This window comes from Hemibagrus wyckioides, linkage group LG13, assembly GCF_019097595.1.
Source record: "Hemibagrus wyckioides isolate EC202008001 linkage group LG13, SWU_Hwy_1.0, whole genome shotgun sequence".
In the NCBI taxonomy this organism is placed as follows: domain Eukaryota; kingdom Metazoa; phylum Chordata; class Actinopteri; order Siluriformes; family Bagridae; genus Hemibagrus; species Hemibagrus wyckioides.
The window spans coordinates 19,203,649-19,216,397 of NC_080722.1; the positions used below are offsets into that span (position 1 = coordinate 19,203,649).

The window sequence follows — 12,749 nt, forward strand, 5'->3', positions numbered from 1 at the left end:
GCAATAACTGTAAAGCTCTGCAATAGAAGCACTAGATTATATATGGCGTGGGTCACTGGGATTTCCTCGCTCAAGCAGAACACCAAAAGAGCATTAAAGTTTCATTCAGAAGGAATCAATTCTATACTAGAATAAAATAAAAAAATAAATAAATAAATAAAAACAACCCTCTAATTGTTTTAGACTTCACCTGATTAAATCCACGGCTGTTTTGACAAATGTCACATTTTGTTCTTAATGTTTAATGAGCAGGATGTGAGATTATTGTTAGAGATTTTTAAAAATTTTAGACAGCGTGGAAAGATGTTCAAACAATCGCTTTTATATTTGAGAAAGAGATGAAAGGCATATTTAAGAACATTTCGAGTTCTTGCTAGAGATTTCTCTGAAGACTGGGTAAGAGGAGAAGAGCAGGGAAAACAAGAATCTTAAAAAGATCTCACTAATCCGTGTATTTTGGGCTTTATAATGTTTCGTCCTCAAATTTCGACTAGCTGGATGTAAAGGTATTAGCTAACAAGTGTGTTATAAACAAAGGAAAGTACGGAACATAGCAAAACTCGCTAGCAGCACCTGAGCAGCGAGAAGCTCATCGCTTTGGACGACTTGCTTCTTTCCTTATTATGAGACTCAGATCTAAGATAATTCAACCTGCTTTTAGCTGATTTAACTCGTCTCTGTCGGGAGATGATTTCACTTCTTTCTAGAAATGCATGCTTAAAATTAAGCAAACATTCTACAAGATAAGATGAGACTCGAGTCTGAACGTCTGAGAATAGCTTTAATAATCATGCAGTTGGTTCAGTCTCATACAAAAAAAGGAATACGGGATTCGTTTGACTAGATTTTTTTCCCCAGTGCAGCCCTGATTTAAGTTCCTGCTCTTTTTCTGACCGACACACTGGCCAGCTCGGAGACATAATGAGAGAAAACATCAAAGGAGCACACAGAGCTACTAAAACGGGACAAATATTAGAGCTGCAGGTGTCCACACAATATCACTCCCGAGCTTGATGAATACTTAATCACCTGCAGCAAACAGCAGCCATCAATCAGAAGTGCAGCAAAGTTTATCTTTTGTCTCCAGGATTCACCGAGACAGATCTGTCATGTAAGAAACCCTCGAGAACCCCGGCACAGCTCACTACGTTTCTGCTTGCGTTTTATTCAATATTACAGCACACCGCTGCCGAGTCCTTTCTTCTGATTGGTCAGTTTTCTTTGACATGGTTTATAGTAACATTCTCTCCCTGATACATTAGTGGTGCTATAGCAACAGCACAGTGTCAGAGGTGAAGCTGTACATTTATGTTTTCGGAAAACTTTCTTATAAACCCATGTAGCAAAATTTCATGAATCAAGCGGCTTTCCGCATCATCTTAACCTTCGAGTTAGCGTGAAGCAAAGTCACTTTACACCATAAACAAAAGCTGAGGTGTAAATTAACTCAGATCCATGGAAGCATGGAGTAACTCCTCTTCCCAACTACATCCCAAATACTGAAGCTGCTCAAACACCAAATTAGTGTCGAGTTCAGAGAACCGACAGAGATATTAAAGCAGCCACACAAACACACACACAAACATCAGGTTATAGCGGTGATCTGCATTTCCACACGCCTCCATCTCACACCTTCGCTCTGAACAGAAAACAGAGGATCAAAGCAGCGCTGCGGAGCTCAGGCTGGGACTGAAGTCAGAAGACGTGGAAGCACGTTCCTCAGACTGGCTTTGAAGCACTTGGAGTGTCACAAACATAATACACACTGTTCTTAGCTTTCTCCAGCTTTTCTACAGCGACCTGCAGCACGGTTATTATCACACGTTCACACGAGCAGGCGAGCGGCAGATGGACAGCTGAGCATTCAGATGCAAACGAGATACAGCGCTGTCATCTGAACCGTCGGCTCGAGTGACTCCTCAGAGTGATCCTGACATTTCACCGTTTCTCCTACATGCAGTTATAGTTCCTGTTTACTTCTCCTGACCTCTCATTATCATTAACTGTGTGGAGAAACTTATGGTAGAAGCTTGGAAGGAAGCGGCAGATGTCTGATTGGTAGCTCTGCTGAGTGCACTTAGCTAGGATAGTTAGCTCAATTTGCTAATCTAACCTGAGAACAAAGTTGAGCGTGTAACATAAACCAAACAACAAATGTTTATTCTGATTAGTATGTTATTTCATTCTAGTGTGTTGTTTAACTTGTTGGCTTCATTTCATTCATCTGAACTGAAGAAACACACAGGACTATGACAGTGTGTCCATCTTCGAATCATGCTAGCTAGCTTGGCTAGTTGAAATGTACACACTGCACACATGCTAAGCTGTGCCTTCATTTTCCCAACCTGGTGTGCACTAGATTTTGTATTATTATTATTATTATTATTATTATTATTATTATTATTATTATTATTATCATTATTATTATTATTATTATCTTCATTATTATTTTTATTAGCTGTCAGTTGAGGTGATGTTAGCTCTCATAACCCTTCTTACTCTATCGCTCTCACTTGCTACTCATGAACTTTAAAGGAATCAGTCTGACTTGGTGAAGTGTTTATTTTGCCTTGCAGACACGTATAAAGAAGAATCTGACTCTCTGATGTAAGTGGAGTCTTCATGTCTGATTACCTTGAAAACATTTCTGCAGCTCTTCTCTCCATGACTGGTTTAGGTGGAATTCACTGCCAACACAAACATCCTGAAGCGCTGAAAACTGCCTTCTTCATTAATTCACTCGTAATGAAGGATATAATCTCACAGTGTAGCCCCCGAGGCTGACACATCACCTCACCTCACAACCACACACTACTGCACGCATTAGTACACATTTACCACAGGATTGAACTACAGAAACTCATGTCAGCAACAGCATAATGGTGCATGGAGCTCACACCTTTCGCACTTCACCTTTCACACTTCACCTTTCACACATCATCTTTCACACTTCACCTTTTGCACTTCACCTTTCGCACTTCACCTTTCGCACTTCCCATTTCACACTTCACCTTTCGCACTTCACACTTCACCTTTCGCACTTCACCTTTCACACTTCACCTATCGCACTTCACTCTTCACACTTCACATTTCACCTTTCACACTTCACCTTTCACACTTCACCTTTCACACTTCACCTATCGCACTTCCCTTTTCACACTTCACATTTCACACTTCACCTTTCACACTTCACCTTTCACACTTCACCTTTCACACTTCACCTATCGCACTTCCCTTTTCACACTTCACATTTCACACTTCACCTTTCGCACTTCACCTTTCACACTTCACCTATCGCACTTCCCTTTTCACACTTCACATTTCACACTTCACCTTTCGCACTTCACCTTTCGCACTTCACCTTTCACATTTCACCTATCGCACTTCCCTTTTCACACTTCACATTTCACACTTCACCTTTCACACTTCACCTTTCACACTTCACCTTTTACACTTCAACTTTTACACTTCCCATTTCACACTTCATCATTCACACTTCACCTTTCACACTTCACCTTTCACACTTCACCTTTTACACTTCAACTTTTACACTTCACATTTCACACTTCACCTTTCGCACTTCACCTTTCACACTTCACCTTTCACACTTCACCTTTTACACTTCAACTTTTACACTTCCCATTTCACACTTCACCTTTCACACTTCACCTTTTACACTTCAACTTTTACACTTCCCATTTCACACTTCACCTTTCGCATTTCACCTTTCACACTTTTCTGTAAAAATAACCAATGGATGTGAGCTGTGAGGGAGAAAAAGGATGGAAAAATCTGCAATATAATTTTAGACAATATCCAAACACACACACACACACATACCACAAAACACAAGCAGACCTAGGTACCCATTAACACACCTCTGTTAAAGAGCAGGGGGGCGGGGTTTGTTGAGACAAAGGCGTGTCCAAGTGACCTTGAATTTTTTTGACAAGGCATTTAACCGACTGTAGAAGAACGTCCCAAAAGATTTAAAAGTGTGTAACACAACCTCCACAAACATTCTGCACTTTCCCTTCTTCCCGCTGGGAAACAGGATGAGTGCATGAGCTTAAAGATTTATTTTAAATTAAGGTCTCGGTGTGTTCAACATTTAATGTGAAATAGCAGCCGACATTTTCCAAAAGAAAGACAAATAACCAGAAAACCTTAACCAGGTTGCATAAGTATACACACCCCTTCACTAATCCTTTTCTCTGTAATGCAGCATTCACTCTTCATCACCTCACGCCTCGTTCATTTTATTCCACTGTTCTCTGCTTAAATGCTGCAGATGTACCAACAGTGAGTGGATCTCCTGTACACAGCCCTCTTCTGATCATCGCACAGGATCTCCACAGGATGTAGATCTGGACTGAAGCCAGACTGAAAATGATGATCTACTGAAGCTGTTCCTTTGTTGACTCAGTGAAGGTGAGATTATTCTTCATTTTCAGCAGTCTCACAGAGGCCTGCAGGTTTCGTGCTAAAACAGATTGGAGTCTGGAGATATCTATGTTTTCTTCTATCTTGACCAGAGCCCAAGTCCCAGCTGAAGAGAAGAGAAGTAGCTCTATAGCATGATGCTGCCACCACAGTGCTTCACCATCTGTATGGTGTTTTTTGGGTGATCTTGGTCCTGCCCTAAAAGTTCTACCTTTCATAATGTATGCACCCAAGTCATTCTTTTTTATTGTACAGAAGCTTTGTATTTGTTTTCACTTGAAAGGTATTAGTTACTATGCAGACAAATCCGGCATGAGTTAATGGGCAGGTCTAACGTTCTGTAGAGTGTGTGGAGCTGACTTGCTGTAAAATCCCATCTGTACTGTTTAAGAAGCAGCAATAATCAAAAATAAACGGTTTTCTTGCGGTATAGTTTCAGTAAATCTGCCTTGAGGGCCGCCTTTTTTTCCCTTATGTCTAAAAAAAACTTTTCTTTTCTTTGGACAGCCAAATATTTCTCACAGGAAAAAAAAAAAAATAAAATGTCCGTGTCAGAGAGTTTCAATAGTAGTAGAAATGACACTAAAAAGAAAATCTGGCAACTTTGCATAGCAGTGGGCAGCTCAGGTCAGGACTGATTGCTACTGAAGCTTCCTCTCGTGTGTGTGTGTGTGTGTGTGTGGGGTTTTTTTTTTTTTTTTACATTTAGAGGTGATGATGTGTAGAAGAGAAAAGAGCAGCTTTGTGTTTCAGCTAGCAACCACTGAATGCCGAGAGTGGTGACACTTCCTGGCCCATGGTGCTTTGAGGTGCAGCGAGATACTCCACACAGGCTAGAGAGAATCCAATTTCTGTAAAAATACAGAAAGTGAGCCAGAAAAGTTTGATGGAAAATATGTGAATGCATGTGGTGGAGAAAGTCATGGATCGTACTTCTGTAAGGGAACACAAGCAGACGGAGAGAGAGAGGGAGAGAGAGAGAGAGAGAACAAAAGGAGAAATGGGAAAGGAGATGAAGGGTAGAGATGGGAAGCTGTGCAATAATCCAAGGTCTCTCCTTAATCATAATGGCTCAGCTGTCAGCCGGAGTGTGAGGCGAGGCCGTGTGCGGACGGGCAGACCCAGGTGCCATCTGCTCCCAATAAAACCCTACAAAAGCCTTAATTTGAATAAATGTCCCCTTTGTCCTGTCCTCTGAATGTCCCTTTTATTACTGTCCCCAATAAAGTGCTTTCTGCTCACATGAAGAGAACAATCCGGAACCGACACCAAGAGCACAAATTAAAGCCAGAACTATAAAAAAGTCCAGAGCTTCGTGTGCAGAGAAAGACTCTTTTTTCCATCTAGGCCCGAAGAGATCCAGTCACAGACTCTGCATTAAAAGAACCCAGTTCATGATTCAGTCACATTGAGCAGAACCTCATTATTCAGTCACATTGAGCAGAACCTCATTATTCAGTCCACATCAAGCAGAACCTCATTATTCAGTCCACATCAAGCAGAACCTCATGAGTCAGTCCACATCGGGCAGAACTTTATATTTCATTCACATCAAGCAGAACCTCATTATTCAGTCCACATCAAGCAGAACCTCATGAGTCAGTCCACATTGGGCAGAACTTTATATTTCATTCACATCAAGCAGAACCTCATTATTCAGTCACATCGAGCAGAACTTCATGATTCAGTCACATCGAGCAGAATTTCATGGTTCAGTCCTCATCGAGCAGAACTTCATGATTCAGTTCATAATGTGCAGAACCTCATGAATCAGTCACATCAAGCAGAACTCCATGATTCGTCCACATCCAGCAGAAACTCATGATTCAGTTCACATCAAGCAGAACCTCATGAATCAGTCACATCATGCAGAACCTCATGAATCAGTCACATTGAGCAGAACTTCTTGATTCAGTCCACATTGAGCAGAACCTCATGATTCAGTCCACATCGAGCAGAACCTCAAGCACTAAATAGAACCCAGTGATTCACTATAAGTCAAACAGAGCCAAATGCTTTAGTCATAGAACACTAAACGTCCAGAAAATAACGAACCCGTTGCTTCAGAGCACATCAGGCAGAAGCTAATGATTCACGACACAGCAAATGAACGCCACACAACCTGCATCCAGCAGAACATGTGGGTTCAGTCCACACCTAATGGAAGCCAAGGTTTTAGACTGAACAGCTGAGAGCTGGTCTCCACTGAGTCATTCTGCACTGCAGTATAAACTCACACGCTGCTCTGCCTCACACAATCCAGCGATACGCACTGTCCATTAGCTAGCAGGCAGAGAGAAAGAGCACAACAGTGCCTCTGTGTTTTCCTAAGAGCGATGGTTCTGTCGGGCTTTAACCTGTTCCAAGGTGTGAAATAAACTGAGATGTGAGTGCAGACCTGTAAATGTGTTTCCTTTCAGCCGCACACCAAAGCCCAGTTGTCTGCGTTGGTCCTCGTCCAGGAGAAGTGATTACTCTGTAATTGAGGTTTGGTTGTGGATCTTAAAAACATTTTCTCTTTTATAACTGTCAGTTTTTCTAAGGAATTAATACAGCGCTCCAGCCATCTGGAGGAAAAGTGCAAGGGAAAAAATCTGAAGCAGTCCAAGAAATGAGTAAACTGTCAGTATAAATAGAGTAATTGCCTTCTTAGTCACACTAAAACCATCCTGACACTTTGGATTTTCCCAGACTAATTGGCATTTAAGAAATCAATATGCCAAGACTTAAAAGCATGAGTAATTGCAATGCATATTTAGCTCTTCCCCGAGCTGAACCACAACTCTGTGTTGAATTTAAGCAATCCAATTACAGATATTCATACATGCTAATCACCTTGAAGTCAATTCAAATGCAATAATCACACGAGACTGGGAACTGAACAATCTGCTTAATTAATTTGAAATAGGTTGACATGTAAACAATGAAGAGAACAAATCGCAGAAATAAAGACTGATATGTTTCACCTGAGCATTTCGATATCCGTATTCTTGTTATAGGAATCTTCTTTGAGCTTTACTGAAAAACCCTCTTCTAGGTCATGAAGTACCTGTGTAATGTTTCTTGACACAGAATCGGAGACTGCGGTGCGCTCGAGTCTCGTTATAAAGCATGTAGTATGTAAGGAATAAAGCACTCCATGGCATGCTCTTAGAGATAAATTACTCTCTCCTGGGCGATGTGAAATAATTTATTTTACCATAACAGCATGTCCTGAAGTGCTTTGTTCCTCTTATACCACAGTGATTTTAACAAATAGCATTCGAGTAATAAACAGCATGTCATACTTTGGATATTTTTTATGGTAAATTTAACATTACGAAATGCCTGAGAGACAAGCTGTCTTGTGTTATAGCAGCTATAAACCACCGTTCCCTCACCCGGCCTCTTTTTATCCTCTGTCTTGACGTTAATAAGACAAAAAAATGCAGAAAGCAAGAAACCGCAAAGATGTCAGAAAACCTAAAGCTTCCAGTCTCTGTGAATGAGCTGTTGCTATAGAAACGATAAGGTATCCGAGCGAGTGCATTAATATAAAGCTGCGCTACTGTCAGAGCTGCTGCTATAGAGAATTAATCAACACCTTCTGATCTGAGAATTAAACAGTTCTGTGGTATGAAGCAAAACAACAGAAAACACAAACACGATTTACATGCCTGCATTATTCCTTTTCATTTGGCTCGTACCGAAGCTCCTAATGGCACCCTGTGTGATGTGTGTGGTAAAAATCCATAATGTAAATGTTTAAAGCCAACATCTGTGAAAACATACTAAAAATAAATAAATAAATAAATGAGGTCTCCTAATGTGCTGAGTAGAAACACATTACACAAGACTGCAGGCAGCGATTGAGCCACACAGCTGGAAGAAGTGGACAATCTGCCAAGGTTCTGGATTTATACAGACATAAATACACCTCCATTCTCCACCCAGTCCTCATGAATCCATCACATTCAGTGTAGCAGTGACCTCCGTGTCTCTCTCGGACCTTCACCGATCAGGTGGAAACATTCACTCAGTCAGGCTCAAAGAACTCATTTTATTTATCTCTTATTTCTCAACTGATAGTGATCTCTAGTGCAAAGGGTTCAAAAAAATAAAAACATCTAACGTGACCCGAACACTGCCCAATAGTCTTCTGGTCAAACATTCTCAGCGCCCGCAGCATAGCTGCTCCGGGGAAGAACAAACAGTGCTCTTCAGGAACAACAGTGTCAACGTCTTCCACCCACGTCTAAATTCTGCCTAGATCCAGTGCAACTCAGCTCAATCTGCACAAACTCTCTGCTGACTAACATCATCTCACCAGGAGGAGGACGGAGTCATATTAGGAGCAGGGAGGCATGATGGTACTGAAGGTTACAGACTTCCAGCAGAACCCCAGGATCGGCTATAAACAATGTAAAAGAATTCATTTGGAGAATTATACAATTTATTCGGTCATCCTTAGTAACTGCCTGGTCCGGATCACTGAAAAAAAAAAGCTTCTAGCTTAGACTACGCCCACTTCTAGCTTAGGCTATGCCCACTGTATGGATGCTTACAAAGGAGTGACCTAAGCCAAGCATTCCATGTCAAGGCTCCTCACAGGAAGTCGTGCCACCAAGCTTGGGCTAAAAATAAAATAGACCACCCATACCACCAATCTGTCAACATAAAAAAGGGTGAAAAATCACCTAGATTTTGAACGCATGCTGAAAGCAACATTGGTATCGTGGGTTGACTCTTTCAAAACAGCTTTCGCTGACTAAAAAAACCCCGTAAAATTCATAAACTGGCTTTGTTCGGCTATCCTCAGATACAAACAAGTTTTGAACGGTTCCCAGGCGTACGCACGACTTAGCTGCCGTTCGGTTCAGTTCGATCGTATGCGAAAAAAGCTTCATATGCTGATGCAAATTTCTTGCAAAATTTCAATTCTTAAGGAAAAACTTCGTAAGGGAGGGTATTCGTATGCCGAGGTTCTGCTGTATGGAGCTCCAGAGAGTGGATATCTTCAGTTGTGTAGTTTCAAGGTCGATAGATAACCATCACCAACTCAAACCAAGCCACCAGTTTTCTAGCATATTTCAGCATTTGTGTTATTCTGTAGTTAACCTGGTAGCTCAGATCAGCATTCCATGACTGTTTAGTTTGTTTTTCTAAGCTATGTAGCTAGAAGTCTATTTAGAGCACAGTTAGTGGAAATGGGATTCACGGCCATGAGGAACGAATGAGGACCTCAGAATAAAGACACTGCTCCTCTAAATCGAGAGGAACCTGCTGAGGTTTTTTGAGCAGCTTACAAGGACAACTCACGGACGTGTGAAGACCCTGGAGCCAATAGAGAGATTATTTCTGTGAATCAGGATAGAAATGTCTGGACCGAGTCTCTTAGCTGTGATCAACACCAGGAAAAGTAGATCTAAAACTACAAAGAAAACATCACAGTTGTGCAAGATTCTAACCGTTTTATATTCTTACTACTTCATATGAATCTTATAAGAACGTAAGATACCGTGCTAAATATGAGTGCAGCCTCCCTGAAAACAGCCTCTATGAAAACAGCCGGGCTTGTTAACAGACGAAGAACAACAAACAGTCTTTCTGGGAAATATGGACCCAGAAATCATCAGCAGAGAAAACTCCATGCTTTGAAATCTTCCCGAGAAAAGCTGTGAAGTGCATCAGCAGTGAATTCATCTCCTCCATCTTTCATTAAGAGATCTCAACCAAAGAGGACACACTGTTACTAAAATGCTGCTCTGAACAAACAAATCAAAAGCTCTGATATTCCAGGAGATCCCTGTCCTGAGCTGGAACTTCCATTAACACACCTAGACAAGTCATTTGTTAATGAATAATTGCTTTTATACAGTGGGCTGGCTGCTGTTCATCTTTAAACTCTTTTGTAACCATCCACAAGCAACTGTCACATTGCATCTCCCCTAATGTAAAGCAACACCCAAGCAATTCATCAAAGGATCGATTCTGATTGGACGGGAGGTGTTGATTAACTTTCTCTAATGGCTGCTCCTGCAGAAAATTAATCAACACCTCTAAAACCCAAACAAAGCCTTTCTACTAATAGAGGATGTTTTTTTGGTGCTTTTAAAGAAGAATATTCTCTCAGTTCAACCAGCAATAAGATGCGTCACTCTTACCGTAGTCACTGTCGTAGAAGACCAGGAACTTGCGCCAGCGGAGTTCATCAACGAGTGCCAGCATGACGTCACTGAGGCGTACAGGAGGTCTGGCAGCCAGCGTGTAGCGTCCTCCATCAGCGCTGGGCTTCAGGGGGCAGGCGGTGCGAGGTGAGCCGTCGTCGCTCCGCTGTATATACAGATGAGGGATGTGCATGGCATCAGTGAGGGACTGCAGGGCGCTCGCCGAGGCGCATCCGGTCGAGGTCACCAGAGCCAGGATACCCTGTGTCATCAGCTCACATGCTGCACAGAGCGAGAAAGAGAGAAATCAGTCACACTGACTTACTTACAGTACAAACACACAGGAGATCAGAGACGCTAGGAACTGACTTGTTACACTTTTTTATTCATGAATGTATAAATGAATAAGCATGGAAAAAATTGGTTACAACAGCCCTCAGGCTCTTCTGCTCCAGGAACAAGACTGTAATTAGTGAGGATGTCCTAAAATCAATTCAGTTCAATTCAGTTTTTTGGAACAGTGCTTTTAACAATGGACAAAGTTTTAAAGCAGCTTTATAGAAATAGAAAAATACAGAATAAAAATTACAAAAAAGTTTAAAATGAAATTAATATTTATCCCTAATTAGCAAGCCTGAGGCGACTGTGGCGAGGAAAAACTCCCTGAGATGGTAAGAGGATGAACCAGACTCAAAGGGGAACCTCATGCTCACCAAACAGTGGGATTATAAATCATTATAAACAACTTGAGATTGTGAATTACCATGAACCATAAACTAAAATAAACTAAGCAATAAAGTGCTATCCAAGCTAACGTTGGTGTGGTGAAACAAAGGCCAACTTCTCACACAGTTCTTATGAAAGACACTCCAAATATGCAGGGTGTCCTAAAGACAAATAAACAGTTATGAGCCCTATGATTGCTTGGCTACAGAGCTTGTGTTTTGATTTTCACTTCCTCCTCTGATTTAGTGTCCCTACTGTGGGTGTGTGACCTACAATGGACAGTGTTTGTAGGCTATAACATGTCCAGTGTTCTAATAAATTGTCAGTGTTTTTATTGTACATCCCGTTCCTGGGATTTATTATATAGACAGTAATCGCATCATCTCCTGAAGCCACTTCAACTTAAGCTGCAAAAATTAAAAGCTCGTGGAAAGCTTCTCTCTGATAAATTCCGCAGTGCTCGGTGTGCGCCGGTGATCCGAGTCATTGCTTCAATTAACCTTTCCTTTGAAATACAGACAGGATTTGGGATCCTTCTTAACGCTCAGCTGAACGGGAAGAGCTCTTATGAAAGCACTCGCCATGACAGAGAGAGAGAGAGCCTTGATATATTTAAGGCTATAAATATATAAGTATAGCCTGGGCTTCTGATTTCCCTAATCTTTTTTTTTTCTGTACTCACCCTCCCACACTCAGCATCCCACATTGTATGATTGGATAATTATATCTAACTGCAGTTGTAGAACTGTCTTTAGAGCAAAAGGCTCCAAAATACATAATTAGCCTGAAAGGTTATGAGGTAAATCATTCCATCTTCACACTCTGAGGGTTACAAAACTTTCCACTTTTCGACTTCACTTTTGTGGCAGAGGGATGCAGAGGAGGGAAAAAAAAGGACTCTGTAAATCCAATTTCTACAAGAATCACCATGAGGGTTGAAGTAAATGCAGCTAATGATGCAGTAATTAAAGAGGACTTGGCTGGTTCCTGTGTATACTGCACTCGATCAATCTCCTCAATACACAGAGAAACACAAGAGAAACAAACCAACCAACAAATGCAGGGTGCATTTTAAAATTGACTTTGTGAACACACACACACACACAAAACACACACCTAAGTAAAGCTTTTTAAATAAATGGTCCCCAGTGAGGACTGCCATCTTGTTTTAAAACTTTAGCAAATGAATTTTTTCGTCTTATATAAGTTGTCTGTTTGGAACACACACACACACACATTGACTAATTCCCTAAAGCCAAAAACAATGTCTTTAATCCCATCAATGATTTTTTTTAGCTTCTAGAGTCGCAGTATTCTTTGTTAAACCCAAAACAAATTCTATTTATTCTTTAAAACGTTTGTGCAGTGTGGCACATGGAAGAGAAAAGTCCCAATACTGAAGATGCTACTGTATGCTAGTGTATTTCTTATTCT

At 41.1% G+C, this 12,749-nt stretch overlaps 1 protein-coding gene across 3 annotated transcripts in view; it reads right to left on the reverse strand.

The window, feature by feature from the left end:
* Positions 1-12,749, reverse strand: part of grid1b (glutamate receptor, ionotropic, delta 1b) — a 380,520-nt gene that overhangs the window by 201,913 nt on the left and 165,858 nt on the right. For all 3 annotated transcript variants that reach the window (XM_058406709.1, XM_058406710.1, XM_058406711.1), the window contains exon 3: positions 10,587-10,871. In XM_058406709.1, the coding sequence (XP_058262692.1) occupies positions 10,587-10,871 (285 nt within the window). The remainder of the gene's footprint in view (positions 1-10,586; positions 10,872-12,749) is intronic.